The 15,312-nt window shown below is 40.5% G+C and overlaps 1 protein-coding gene across 1 annotated transcript; it reads right to left on the reverse strand.

Moving 5' to 3' along the window:
- Nucleotides 1–573: 573 nt before the first annotated feature.
- On the reverse strand, nucleotides 574–11,706 carry LOC104952248 (TRIO and F-actin-binding protein-like). Its single transcript, XM_010779036.1, has 7 exons — nucleotides 11,611–11,706; nucleotides 7,378–7,446; nucleotides 6,996–7,085; nucleotides 6,637–6,749; nucleotides 4,432–4,858; nucleotides 1,845–2,106; nucleotides 574–689 (listed from the first exon to the last, which is right to left on the reverse strand). The coding sequence occupies exons 1-7, from the start codon at nucleotides 11,704–11,706 to the stop codon at nucleotides 574–576; spliced, it is 1,173 nt and encodes a 390-aa protein (XP_010777338.1).
- Nucleotides 11,707–15,312: the final 3,606 nt, after the last annotated feature.

Genomic DNA, 15,312 nt, shown 5'->3' on the forward strand with positions numbered 1-15,312 from the left:
ACACACCTACGCAATGATTACATTCAGGCAGACTGTAGAATACAACCTCTTTGGACCATTGATATACTTATTGAAAACAAGCTAGAAAATGTAATACCTTGGGAAATGTCGTTTAATACTTTTAATAGTCTTCATTTTCACTAAATTGATTTATCAACTTTTAATACTTTTTAAGACCCCGCGGACCCCCTGTAGCTTTTATTTGCTGTGTCATAATTAGGCGTTTCTTTTCAAGTAAAGCTTATAGTTAGGGCTGGCTCCGGCTCACCTTGAACCAGCCCCTAGTTATCCCGCTGTAGGCTTTGATGAATATGACTTTTATAGCTTTCATATTTCACGTCTCATCTCCTGATAGTCTTTCTCTCTATCTGTAAGCAGCACTCATGTCTAAAAGAAAAATCATTCAATTGCATGTAAAGGCCCCTAAGACAAATGTGTTATTAGTGATATTAGGCTATGCAAATACAATTTGACAGATTGACATCAGGACTGGTTGATTATACGCCAGTTATGTTTTTAGTATCTGAGGGCAGGCTTTTTGGAAGGAGTTTGTAAAAGTGAATTTGAAGTAGCTTACTGTTGTTGTGCTCTCAGAGTGTGTGAATCCACCCCCCCGCTGCCCAGCCTCTTGACTCTCTCCACCTCTCTCTCCAGCTCGTCTCTGTGTTTCTTCTTCAAAGCCTCCATCACTGAAACACACAAGGAAGACGTTACTACAAATTAAAAAATAAACTCTGTGGCGAACACACATTTATGATGATAGTACATGTCCTACACAATCAGCAGAAACAACCCAAGGCCACAAGATCAACCCATTCCTTCCTACTCAAAGCTAAACCGTGAACTCTATTTGACCCTTGACTGACACTTCTTTGAAATCAGACTTTTCTTTTTGCCTTTTACTAAATCACATAACTCATCAAATCTTACAATGCGCTAACCAACTTGTATTCTTGTATTTTAAACCTGACTTCTTCTATTTAAACTTGTTTTGATTCTCCTGAATGTGTTTCTTTTACACCATGTCTTAAGGCTTTTAATAGTTTTTGTAACACACTTTGAATTGCATTGTTTTGAAATAGCTTGCCTTACAACCCATTTCCGACAAATGTACCATATGACCAAAAGGTAATGGCTCTGTAGGATCAAGAAGCATTTTGACTTTCCCTCATATTTTGTAAGTGAGCTCAAAGTTCCCTACAGATCTTCCCAGGAGTGTTTCAGTGTTCTGACCAGATTCAGAGCTGTGTCTCCGACCGACAGGTGTGTTCAACTCATCAAATCTTACACTGCAATAACAACTTTTATTCTTGTATTTTATACTTTACGTGTTTTATTTTGTGTTGTAGAGACTCTTTATTATTATTTTTTTAAAGCACTTCAAATTGCCTTGTTGTTGAAATGTGCTTCATAAATAAACCCTGCCTTGAAGGTTTTACATAAATACATAAATAAATAAATGTATGTCGCGTAAATGTAAAAATATATGAAAGATATAATATAATAACGTGTGTTCTGTTTTATTTTCGACTTTTATTTATTTATTTATACATTGGTGTATTTATTTCCATATTTATTTATGAATTTATTTATTCTTTTATTTATTTATTTGTGTATTCATTTAAACATTTATTTATTTCTGCATTTATTCCTGTATTTATTTATTTATTTATTTACATATTTCTTCATACATTTATTTACACATTTATTTATTTATACTTAAGTCATGTTCCGTCCTCCATACCCATTTCTGACAAACGTATCATATGAACTTAACTTAAAGGCTCAGTACAAATAAGATATATTTAGTAAGTGAGCTCAAAGTATCCTCTCAGTGTCCTGACCTCGCGCTGTGTCTCTGGTCTCCTCCGTCAGCAGCCTCTCCTTCTCGCTCTCCAGCTGCTTCACCTGCCTCTCGTGTTGCCTCTGGAGCTCCTCCAGAGCCTGGTGGTGAGCCTTGTCCATGGCCAACAGGCTGCGCCCGCACGGAGCCTCCGGACCACAGCCCCCCCTCACACCTGCTCCTCTTCCTCCCAATCTTCCTCCCAATCTTCCTCCTCCTCCTCCTCCCTGTAGTTGCTGTAGCTGCTGCCTCAGTGACGCCACCTGAGAGAAACACAGAGACGGAGGTAAAGCCCACTGAGCGACGGGGGTAATATGTGATCAGCATGATTACATGAGATTGTGGTGTTGGCAGTGGGATGCCTGAGAGAGGATTAGCATGTGAATTAGGGCTGTAATCTACATTTTATGGGAATCACATTTTGGACTAGTGCAATACTCCATCTTTACAATCTAATAATGTATTCATATCTCACGTTTCTGCAGATGAGTACTTTTCATTTTTGATACTTTGACTACATTTTGTGTACACTTATGTTCATTTACTTAAGTACGTTAGGGCTGCTCAATTAATCGTATTTTAATCGCAATTACGATTATGGCTTGCAACGATTACGAAAACAACGTAATCGAAATATAACGATTATTTTTTAATTATTATTCGTAATTTTTTTTTTTTTATATATATATTTTTTTATTGGTTTTTCAGTTGAGTTATACTTGAAGCTCAGGGTAATCAACTGTTAAAAACATACTGTTCACATTGTTTTTATCCAATAAATTGATGTTTCCAAAATAAATCGTTTTTAATAATTGTGATTTCAATTATTGACCCAAATAATCGAGATTATGATTTTTGCCATAATCGAGCAGCCCTAGTTTCTAGCAAAACATTTTTAAGAGATGACATGAGCAGCCCTGCCATGGTGGCCAAAACATTTTTATTTGGTCTTAAATTGTAGTTCAACATTTATTTCCTGTTACTTCTGGACCATGACGGTGGGCCAACCTTTAATGTTTAACTGAGTGGAATATGTTTTACCAAAATGTTGGCTATATGTTAAGGAGTTTTCAGGTTGTGACAGTGCACTGCAACATGTTTGTTGATCTTGTTTATTGGTATTTATTATTTTGATATTATTTATTTAAATGTAGATATGAATGTATAATTTATTTTATTTTGTATTGGTTTTTCAGTTGATTACCCTGAACGTATAATTCAACAGTTAAAAAGTTCAAATTATTATTTGTATTTGTTTTAAAATACAATCAATGGATGTTTTCAAAGTCAATGAATAATCGCATTTAATAATTGCAATTACAATTATTGACCCAAATAATCGAGATTATGATTTTTGCCATAATCGAGCAGCCCTAAAGTACGTTTTTGAATCTTTTTGAATGTAGGACTTTTACTTGCCATCAATTATTTGAACCTTCACATGTGTGCTTTTCCCACAGTGACAATGTCCTTAGAGATAAATGCATATTATTCAGTGTAGTTTAAAAAAATATAGAAAAGGCTGCATGATCTAAAGCGATTAAATAGCCCGGCAACACGTACTACTTACAACATGTTCTAAATTGCAGTGTCAGTCAAAGTAATCGCAATAAGTTATTTGTCAAAATCGTACAGCCGTAAAATAAAGACAGGAGATGCTTTTCAATGCTTAACTGACAGTAGGAATATTTCTTTCATACTCACTAACTTTTAAACTTGATCGACTTAATTAACATGTAATCTTCTTTTCCATTGTCCCACTGCCAACACGCACTCCACACCTGATCACTGGCAGAACCACTTTGCACCTCAGAGTCTTTCTATGCACGAACTAATGACGAGGAGGTTTTGTGTTGTGTTGTGTTGGTGCTCAAAGTTCAAATCATTTAAACTTTGACCCCAATCCCTGCTGACCTTTCAAAGCCTGATTAGACTCAAGCTGCAGAGGAAGCTTGAACACAAAGGCAGCCTTCAGCTCTCATTAAAGGGTAATAATAGCTTAATTAAAGAATGAATGCACATCAATTGTCTTTGGCATGAACGTAACATCTCTTGTTTATAAAGTAAATAGTTCTTCGCCCGGTGTCACGTGTAGAGAGACTTCAAACAGGTTCAAATCAAAGCTGCACATCACAACACACAGAGAAGAACAGAGGAGATCCAGCAGTGTTTCCCAAGTACAGGTAGCATATGTGAAAATATCTGAATAAAGTATTGTGGAGCTACACACCTAATTAAATATCCTAGTTTGATCCATATTCTCTTAAAAAACATGATAATTGTAATTATTTCTTAGTATATTTTCCACAGTAACATCAAGAATCATATCGCAGTTACAATATCAGTCAAAATAATAGGTTTTTTTTCAAAACGTCATCACATTCACTGTAATCCAGACTAATCTTACTTTTTTGTTTTTTTCTGCATATTTTAGATGGAAAACACTGAGGAAGAGCAGGTCAGAAAAGACAGTGGCTCAAGTGTTAACAGGCGGAAAGAGGAAATGTTAACTTCATCCGAACCGATGAGTTAATTTGCATTTTACTTATAAATGTGCAAATTGGAAAGAAATCATCTCCACGCACTACCTCCCTCTGCAGCGCCTCATTGGCTGACTGGCTGGAAGGCCGTGTTCCCATTGGTGGCAAGGAGCTCATCTCCTTCAGCGGCAAGCGTTCGAACTCGGCCCACTTTTTCTCGACGTCATCCTCGGTGCGTAGCCTCTGATTGGATCCCGCGCCGGTGCCCTTCCTGGACAGCACGGCCTCCCATTGGCTGCTGGTGTTCCTCTCCTCTTGCCATTGGCTGTGCTCCCGGCCCTGACCCTCGGCTGCCTCTCTCTGCCCGGCGGGGACGGGAACCGGAGAGAGCTCCACGTAGTCGAACCTGCGGTGAGTGGGAGGAGCCGGGGGCGGGGCTTCTGAGGGAGGATCGGCGTGACGGGACAACGGGCGGCGGGACGACTGCAGGAAGCGGGAATGAGAGTTCTCCTTATCACTGCTGCCGTCTGGTAATCTGGAGAAGAAGAAATACAAACCATAAATCAAGACAAATGGATGAATCAAAACATTATTTCTTATTTTTCTGACCTCATGAATCCTAAGAATTGGTGCAGGATTGAGTCCTAAATTAGTTAGCATTCAAGCATTAGTGCTAAACTCAGAGCCACATTTAATCTTCAACGTGCGATTGCCACAGATCTTATTTTCTGCAATATTCCAAAATTCCCAAAAATCCATCATCACTGCACCACTCTTTTTATATGAAATAAAGAAGTAATCCATCACTTAGTCACCAAGCTTAGTGTAATACGTGGACAGCACACAAAGCCTCAACATGAACCCTGGAGGCGCAGCTGGCCATGAGTCAGTGCTCCTGGTGGATTCATGAAACTTTCATTCATCTCTAACAGACAAAGTATACAGAGAATTCTACTCTAAGGGTCAAAGCTGTTAGTACATGTGAGTAACAGAGCCTCTTATCTGATTTAGCCCAGCCTGAGCTGCAGCTAGTGAGCGATGCAGGAAGGCTGAGGCAAAGAAATATGCTGCTTTATTACGGCAGGAAGTTGCAACATACAATAACTTTTGGTATTTCAAATGCTTGAGATGTTAAAACCAATCCATGACAGTTATACATTTTGACTGACACTTTCTCTCTATGATTACACTACAAAAGCTCTTCATTGTTCTCATACTGCCTGTGCTGCAGCACCTCTTTTCACCCTCTGTCTGAAACCAGAGCCCAGTCTGCTCTGATTGGTTGGCTGGGCGGGTCTGTTGTGATTGGTCAACCGCTTAGAGATGTCCCGCCCCTTAGTCTATCACCTACAATGTGTCGGAGCGCTAGCCAATAGAAGTGTGAGTGTTACATAGTGATGTCACTATGTTCAGGAATTAAACAAAGGAGTCCAATGGAGGCGTTTCAGGCAGGGGGAAATTAGACATTTGGGATTTTAGCCTTTGTAGACCATTTGCATGCACAAAAAACCCAAGAGGACACCACCAAAAAGCATGATAGGGCCTTTTATTCATAAGGCGCTTTCACACCAAGTACTTTGCCGTACTTAGTCCCCAGTACTTAGTTCATCAGAACTCTTTAGTTCTGATGAACTAAGTAATGATCGCGTTCACACCGGAATAAGTCCCTGGGGAAGGGTTAGGCAAATGAAGCCGCTGCCGTTACTTCTTCTTCTTCTGCTTTGGGTTTACTGGCAGGCCGAAAACAACTTCACGGCGTATACTGCCACCCGAAGTCCCCGGCCAGAAGTCCCCGGAGTTGGGGACTGGCTTCAGTAGAAGCTGCTGGGACTCCCGAGTAAATCGCCAGAACGCCGACACCTCCTCATCTCCACCGCTCCCATGTTTTATTTTGTGTTGCCATAAGTTAGTCTCTCTCCGTTTCTGCGCTGGGCTAATGCTAATGCTAATAATGCTAATGCGAGGAAAATAAAATGGCGGCTTCACAAAAGTTTTTGGGAGTTTTACGGGGCGTGGTTTTTTGCAATCCGCCCAGCCAATCAGACATAGGAAACTTTTTTCGCCTCTCTAGCAGGCACTAAAAAGGGGTTGGAAAGGTTCTCATGAACTAAATTCTAGTTCCGGCTTTTTTTTGGTGTGAACGCAAAATTTCAAGAACTATATCGGAACTATACTGGGAAAAGTACTCCAGTGTGAAAGCGCCTATATTTACTGTGTTTATTTTTATTTTTAACTCGTGTGCAATGTCTTTTTTTCAACATTTGAGGTAATCTATATTTAAATAAAACCCATAATGATTAAACAGGTATTTACTGTGTGAGGTCTGGAGAGCTGCTGGGTCTTATACACTTCTTTAAAACCTCGATCCAATTCCTCCTGATCCCCGCCGTCATGGCCGACAGAGTGTGAGCGGAAGAGTGCCTCGTCTGAGGAACAAAAGAGACAAAGAGAAACAGGTTCAGGAGAAACAAAGAAGTGACAGAACTGGGATGAGAGGGAGAGGATACAGAGAGGAAGAAAGGAGCAGGAGATGTGAGTCATGATAATAAAATAACAAATAAATGCAGGAGAGGAAATGGAGAGCGGGTGTGGTGATAGGAAGACAAAAAGGTGTGAATATAGACAAATAAATCGGTGTATGAGAGGGGTTAAGCTGTAACGGAGACACTCACCTGTACCTGAAACCCATAGTTCTTCTCCACGTCAAACTCACACACTTTCACACACGATTTGAGGTCAATCTCCCCGTCCAGCTCATCTTTCTGTACAGAGGACACAGCAAGGCACGTTTATTTATAAAGCATATTTAAGCTGAAAGGCAATTAAAAGAGTGTTACAAAGCAATTAAGATATAGTGCAACAGAAACACATTTAAAAAAGTCAAGAAAGTACAAATTGAAACATATATATAATTCTATATATATAAGTTACAGTGCAGTGTGAGATTTCTGTGGAGCATGATGGCTAAACGCTGCTTCTCTTAACACTTTCACTCAACATGCTGTTGCGCTTCAAGTGGTCATCAAAGTGTTCATAATAAACATTCAAACAAACCTCCTCTGCACTCGAGTCTCTGTAGTACTTCAGCCCAGCGTCAGTCAGAACAAACCAATGCTTCTTCCACTAAAGAAAGAAGATATCAATTAATCCAAGAATAAAATCAGATTTGAGAATGAACTTTTGCACGATAACGCAAATAATAAAGCACTATTACTACTTGATTATCAGAGTAAGACAAATTGGCATTATGGCCGAACCATTTATTAAAGTTTTATAAGTCGCAATATGTGTTTTTTTTTGTGACTATTGATTGACCTAGTTCCTCCATACGTGTACTTTGTTAAGCCCCCGTCACATTGACTGTCCCGACATTGACACCAGATGGACACACGAATATGGAATTGTGAATTTCGCACGAAGATGGCCCCGAACTTGGTCAACAGCCAAGCAACAGCCGAAGCCTACAGAAGGCCACACGATGGCACCCGAACCACACACTCCGTCATGTTGTTTCCATGGCAACAACAACTTCCTGTCAACAGCGTAAACTCACCCTCGATGTCATCGTACTATAATACGATGGCTACACGACGGCATTGCGAGGGCTTCACGTGGTCGTGTTGCCTTCCTAAGACATCGGCAGCTTCTTGTTTCCTTCGTATTGTCTTCGTGAGGCGAAAAATGCCCGATGGAACCGATGATCACACGATTTGACAAGATGCCCTCAAGAGTGCCTTACGAAGGGCAAAATTGACACGAAAATGAANAGTTTGAAAAATACTGGAGAATATAGGACACCAGCAGCGTTATACAAGTCGGGGGGAGGAGGGGGGGGGGATTGAAAAGCAGAGAGATGTTGATGTAGTGTGTCAGGGGTCGGCTTTGTTATGGGTATGGATTTGAGAGGGCTGATGCACATTAATAACATGTTTTATCCACTTGTACAGTAGAAGCACAGTCACATAATGGAGCAGCTCAAGTGTTTATATCAGGTTTTGGATCCAACATCGTAACAGTTTTTCTTTTTGCAATGGGTTGTTATTCCGGGGTGCAACTAAGTAATGATTATATCATCACTTAGACCGGAAGAGCAGACTTACAGCTTTGGGAGGAAAGTCAATGTTATTCAGGATGTTTTTGCATGGTGTAGTTTCATTGTTTCTGGGAGCTAATGAAGAGGAAATCTATAGGAAACAGCAACTCTATTGCTATTTCTTCTAAACATTAACTCATGTCCCCAGCTCTCTGCTTTTACCACCCAGCTTTAAAAGCACTACATTCCTTTTGGCTGCCTGCCCTCTTCTGTCATTCCCTCTATCTTCCTCATACACCCATCCTCCCTCCTTCTGACCTCCTCTTGCTATGCCCATTTTCCCCCTTTCATTCAACTCTCGAATGTATTTATCACGTTCCAGTGTTACTATTCTCTTCTGTCCCATTCACCAACTTCCATCTCTGTCTCCTCACATGCAGAATGCAGTGTATGCACAGATACACAAACATAACCAACCATGATATGAAGGGTTATATTTCACACCTTATCAGATTTTGATACCACAACAAACAGTAATCTGTAGCTACTGCATAAAAACAATGACATGCCCGGCTGCCTCTTATCAGGTGTTTACAGTGCCAGTAAACTTAAATCATTGCCACCATCCACCTTCACAAACATCATCAGCCATTAAAACTCATTGCTTTTTCAAACAGTGTGAAGGTGCCAAAAAGGGAGTTGATGAGTTTCGATGACAGAACAGCGCCCACTGCAGCTGGCTGGGATGCACTGACTTCTTTAGGGTCTTCCTAATATGTTGGCACTCGAAGGTTGTCTGACGTTATATTCTAGGGATGTTATGTACCTATTAGGGGTGTAACGGTATACGTATTTGTACCGAAAATATTCGGTATGGGCCCTTCGGTTCGGTACACGTGTGTACGAAATGTACCGAACTAATATAACGTTAAACGTAAAAGATTGAGAACACTCAGTCTCAGGTGCTGTGTAATTTGCTCACATTGGGTTCAACGCGTCATAGAGCAACCAAGTCATGCGTTCACATTTAGTCAGTAATTTGAGGAACTGGCGAAATGGCGAACGCAGATAAAGTTGAGCTCCTCCATCATTGAAGTCTCCGGTTTGGGAAAATTTTGGTTTTGCAATTATGTACAAGGATGACGGACAAAGACAGGTGGACCAAATCAAAGCTGTTTGTCAGCATTGTTCAACTAAAATTGGTAAACGCGGCTGGCAATACATCAAACTTGCACACTCATTTGAAAAGGCATCACCCGAACGTGAATATCACCGGTACCAAAAGAAAAATGACTAAAGTGCAAACCCAACTCCCGCTAGCATTTAAGCCTCCACCACTCGCAAAATGTTCAGACCGAGGCAAAGCTATTACAAACGGCAAATATCCTTATGTTGCCATGTTAGCAAAGCACTACCTGGCTGTATCTGCTACCTCTGTCCCTAGCGAGTGGGTGTTCTCCAGAGCAGGAGACATTGTTAGTGCCAGCAGATCTGCCCTTTCGGCAAGCAATGTGGACAAGTTAATTGTTCTTAAAAAAAAACATGAAAATACAATGACAAGCAAGTCCTAATGTCAAGCTGGCTGCTTAGGTGAGTACTAGTACTAGTACAGTACAGTTCAAATACAGATTATTTCAGTTCATTGAAATGCTGCACCTTAATGTTTATTTTTATATTTTGTATTTATTTGAGTGAATATTCACAGTTTAATAATAATTAAAAACCCAAAACAAATATTTGATGTTTTGTGAGTACTAGTTCAGTAAAGTTCAAATACGGATTATTTCAGTTCATCGAAATGCTGTACCTTAATGTTAATTTTATTATATTTTGTATTTATTTGAGTGAATACATTATTCACAGTTTAATAATAATTAAAAACCCCAAAAAAATATTTTATTTTTTGTGATCATTTTTTCTGCTGTACCGAAAACGGACCGAACCGTGACCTAAAAACCGAGGTATGTACCGAACCGAAATTTTTGTGAACCGTTACACCCCTATTACCTATCAAGTTGTTGTTTTTTCTGCATTATCGCTGCCTCAAGGGAGTTTTCCTCTTCTTTTAAAAAGCAACCATAAAAATGTGTTGCACGGTGTAGCCTTTGCCTTCATTGCCTAAATAAGAACGATATACCATTGACTGTGTTTTCATCATTCGTACGTCTTTTGAACAGATTTCGCGAGGCTCTGCTCCGGTGAAGCAACGCTCTGTTCATGACAGCAACATGCAAGATAGTCTCACGCTAAACTGGAAAACAAGTGCTCATACATTTGGTAGATAACAAGTCTCATATAGTCTGTCCTGTCGGGGCTCAGCTTCTGCTCTTCCACCCAATCTCAGACCTGAGGATAGTTGGAGAATTGATGGCGGCTGCATTGTATGAGTTGCAGTACATTTATGATTTCCAAGCTACGACACCTAGTGGATGTAAAACAAAGCATTGGATCAGGCTCAATAGAGCTCATAAGCTGATAGTGATCGGGTAAAAAATGCCTTTATCTGTCCAGATACCTATCTTTAAAATCGACATCCTAAGTATTTTCATTATTTGAATCTCTGTGTGGGTGTCATTGCAAAGTGCCCACCTGTCTACATTCCCTCTGTGTGTCAAATAATCATGCGTGGACAGGAATGAGGAGCATCTGAAAGGTTGTCTGTGGAGTCATCTTCCCTTTCCAGTCACACAGGAATGTCACATCCATCTGCCCGTCCGTCTATATTATAAAATACCCAAGATAACATTGGCACGTCCAACTTAAGATTCCACAGAAAGGTGTATTACAGCAGCAGCAATTTTCTTCTAAGTTCAAATATTAGGCTTTGAGTGTGTTTATGATTTAGTGATTCAAGGTTTTACAGCATTTGTTTTAAGATGGCGTAAAGTGCTGAGCACAGTGATAGTAACAGAGAGCGAGACATGATGACAAAGGGGAAGCAAAGGTAGGGAGAAAGCATGCAAGTAAGAGACTGTTGGGGAATTTAGAATGAATGTTGGCATTTCTTCTCCTCTAACGCAACACATCATTATCAATAAAACTGAAAACCTGAGACAAGAGACAGGCTAATACAAAATGGAGACAAAAGGACAAACAGAGAGTGAGAGGGTAAGACGGAGAGGTGTGGAGGGGGCTGATGTTTGTGAAGGGGAACATGAAGTGGCAGCCTGAGTATTCAGTGTCAGGGTTGGGTTGGGTTTCTAGCTTCAGCATTGTCAACACTTTCACTCCTTTCGCCCAAGTCTGCGGCCCACCATGGGCAGGATGGGGTTCACCCTCAGAACAGGAGCCGGCGTCGCCCCGCGTGCCAAAACCACTCCGACTTTACAACACATGGACCCTGCGAACATGACACCGGCGCTCGGCAGAGAACAGCATGCCGGACCAATTCTGTCACGGCCCGGGCCATCTGAAATGAATGTTCTCGCCCCACATCGCTTGATCTCGTTGATCCATCCCCTTACTCCCGCCAGGTTTGGATTCCCCCCCCCCTCACAAACACATTTTGTCACACATGAGTCCTCTAGATCAAAGCCTAATAAATGTACAATGCTTCACTTTTCACTGTGTTTAACTTTTGTAGTCCTACTAAACATGTGTGCATTTGACTGAGAAGAATCAGAAGATCAAAGATGCGGGCAGCATATGAGAGAGAGAGAGAGAGAGAGAGAGCTGGCTGTGAAGATATGAAAAAGAATTCTGAGAGTAATACTTTAGGAGCAAGAACATGTGTGCATGTTAAATGTTGCTGTGGGAAGACGATAGGAGAGTAACAGTGTAAGAGGGGATAGGGTCTGTGGCTGCTAGTGTTTAGGTTCAGCAGCATCTGATGACAGCTAGCTGCTCTTGAATGTGGCTTTGAGCTGCCCACACTGCTGCTGCAGCCTGAATAACCAGAGAGTCAAAAGACTGCAGGAACACCGCATGTTACAGCCTAACGGATAGCTGCCTGGATGGATAAGTTGTTTAGAGTCAGAGGGTGTGTAAATGCCTCACCCTCACTGTGAAGATGGGAGTTCTGCTTCCACTGCCATTAGGGGCTGGTGCTGACTCATCTACTCAATGTTTTAATACACTTCAAATTGAGTTTATAGGGAATTATTTCCACAGGACATTATGACAGGAGAGGTTTAAATTGTCCGACTTCAACAGATTTCCTTGTCAAAGCCGGTAAATAACAGAAACACTGTGATGCAGTCACAATGAACTAGCTGATGATAATCTGAAAATACTTAGGTTGATTTCTTGTTAGACATGTAAGACAATATTATATATATTCAAAACATAAGTCTGTGGAGGCTTTTGAGTATCTAAAAGTTACTCTTGTGGTTGAGTTATTAGTTATCTAATTACTTTTTCGATGAGTATTATGTAAGGATTATTTTTGGTATGTAGTGAGCTTTAGAGCCTGCCTCAAGAGCTGTAGAAATTAGTTGATCGACAAAAAAATCACCAGCCTTATGGACTGACAAAATAAACTTGGACTTGAGATTAATCACCACATTTTTGGCAGATTAATTGATAAAACAATTGTTTTGTGTGTGACGTATACAATCCTACATAATTTCATACTTATTGTACAGTGTAGGGCTGAACGATTAATACATTTTAAATCGAAATCGCATTTTTAATTTTTATTTCTTGTGTGTCAGTCATCCACACCAATCAGAAGTGCTGTGCTCCACATGTACCAGTCATTGTTAACCAATCAAAAGTGGCCCATGATAGATGATCGACAGATTGATCCAATCACCTGCCAAGTATTTTTGAAAGTGCCTGCCCTTTCCAAATGGCTTCCAATGGAGCTTTCCTAGATGGTTTGGTGAAACAAACCATCTGAGTCAGGTTAGTAATGCTCCATCACATGTTTCTATTACAGGGTGAGTCTTAAACTGAAGCTTGACTGTAAAGCAACCCAACGGAAGTTTCATGTAAGTTTAGTTCTTTCACTCGTAGCTCGGGTTGCTAGAGACGGGAGCATGTTGATACGACCTTCCTAGCCGGAGATATGGCCGCGTTTTACAATAAACTTCCGTTGGGTCTCTTAAAAACAAATATCGCAAATCGAATCGCAATATCTGTCAGAAAAATCGCAATTTGATTATTTCCCCAAATCGTGCAGCCCTAGCACAGTGTACTCGATCTTCTCATCTAACTCTTTGCAAGTGTGTTACCAATTATGTTGAACTATTCCTTTAACGGCATCATCCCACATCTCTAAACGTAACATAGCTCTCAGCTCGCTTCATTTTTCTTTGCAAGAGTGTATGAAGGGAAACACTTCAGCGTTCAATACTTGATGGCTTTTTTATTAAGTCTGGATATTTTATGGTCAAGAGGAATGAGTTATATTGGCTAAATGCAGTCTGTTGTTTTAGGGCCCGTGCGGCTACTCGATTAGAGTAGTCATTTTGGTCTACACCTCATTTTGCAGCCCATAAAGACCAAACCTCAGAGAATGTGCATGTGTAAGCGCTGCATGGAATAACAATGACACAAGAATAGAAGCAGTAGTCTGAGGGAGAGAAAAAATGATTGAAAAACAAGAATAGAAAAAAGGATCAAACGACCTTGAGGGAAATATGAGAAGCTTTTGATTATTCCCACAGTTGGGCACTTAGCATACGGAACTCCTTTCCCTTTCTGACTTTCTTACATGCACACACAGCCATTAACACACACATAAACACACACAGTTCGCCGATCATGCTGACCACCCAGCCAGTATCCCCCGGGCCCCACCTCTCACCTCGCTCAGGGGCGCTAGAGCTGAGAAAAACTACACCATTAACTTCCTCCCCTCCCCGCCTCCTCCTCCCTCCCTACCTAGTTCCTCGCTCAGTGCTCCCATTCATGTTGTAACAACTCGTAAAGGAAGGAGACTTTGACCCCTCAGTAAAATGTTCCCAATCTTTCTCGTTCATCTGTTGTGTGCAGGAGGGTTGGATTCAGACTCGCTCTCCTGGAGGTGACGGCTGTGTACTGACTTCCTGTTCAAAGTTCCATTGTAAATGTCCAAGCTGCTAAAAGTGGTTTAAGTAAAATAAACTACCGACTTCATAATGTTGCAAAGGCTAAAGTCGTATTTTAGATGCCATCATCCTTGTCAAGCAAAGTAAACCACCCACAAAGTTGTTCATCGTACTGATATGCTAAAAAGTAGGGTACGATAAAACATCACATTCCTTACAAATAAAAATGATCCTGTGAAAATCATTACTCTAAAATAATTTTAATTTATTGTCTGTCAGTCATCCACACCAATCAGAAGTGCTGTGCTCCACATGTACCAGCCATTGTTAACCAATCAGAAGTGGCCCATGATAGAAGGTGATAGACAGATTGATCCAATCACCTGCCAAGTATTTTTGAAAGTGCCTGCCCTTTCCAAATGGCTTCCAATGGAGCTTTCCTAGATGGTTTGGTGAAACAAACCATCTGAGTCAGGTTAGTAATGTTCTACATCTATTACAGGGTGAGTCTTAAACTGAAGCTTGACTTTAAAGCAACCCAACGGAAGTTTCATGTAAGTTTAGTTCTTTCACTCGTAGCTCGGGCAGCGGGGGTGCTAGAGATGGGGGGTACTGATATGCTAAAAAGTAGGGTACGATAAAACATCACATTCCTTACAAATACAAATTATCCTGTGAAAATCATCACTCTAAAATAACTGTGTGAATGACTAATTGTTTTTACAACAGTTTAATTATTTGTGTGCAAATATATGCAATCGACAGAATGGCATGTTGAGTCCAAAATGTGCTTTTCTAATGTAAGGACATTCAATGTAAGGACATTTATCAACATGCTTTTTGTGTAAATCCTAGCCCGCCGTATTACAGCACACTCATTCCAGATTTTATGTTTTGACAAGCTGGTTTGGCACAATGTTAAAGAATAAGTCATATTTTCGGTGTAATATATCATAATTACTTTCTTCTCTGACCAATATATTG

This window comes from Notothenia coriiceps, unplaced genomic scaffold (assembly GCF_000735185.1).
Source record: "Notothenia coriiceps isolate Sejong01 unplaced genomic scaffold, NC01 NC01_scaffold00019762, whole genome shotgun sequence".
Lineage (NCBI taxonomy): Eukaryota > Metazoa > Chordata > Actinopteri > Perciformes > Nototheniidae > Notothenia > Notothenia coriiceps.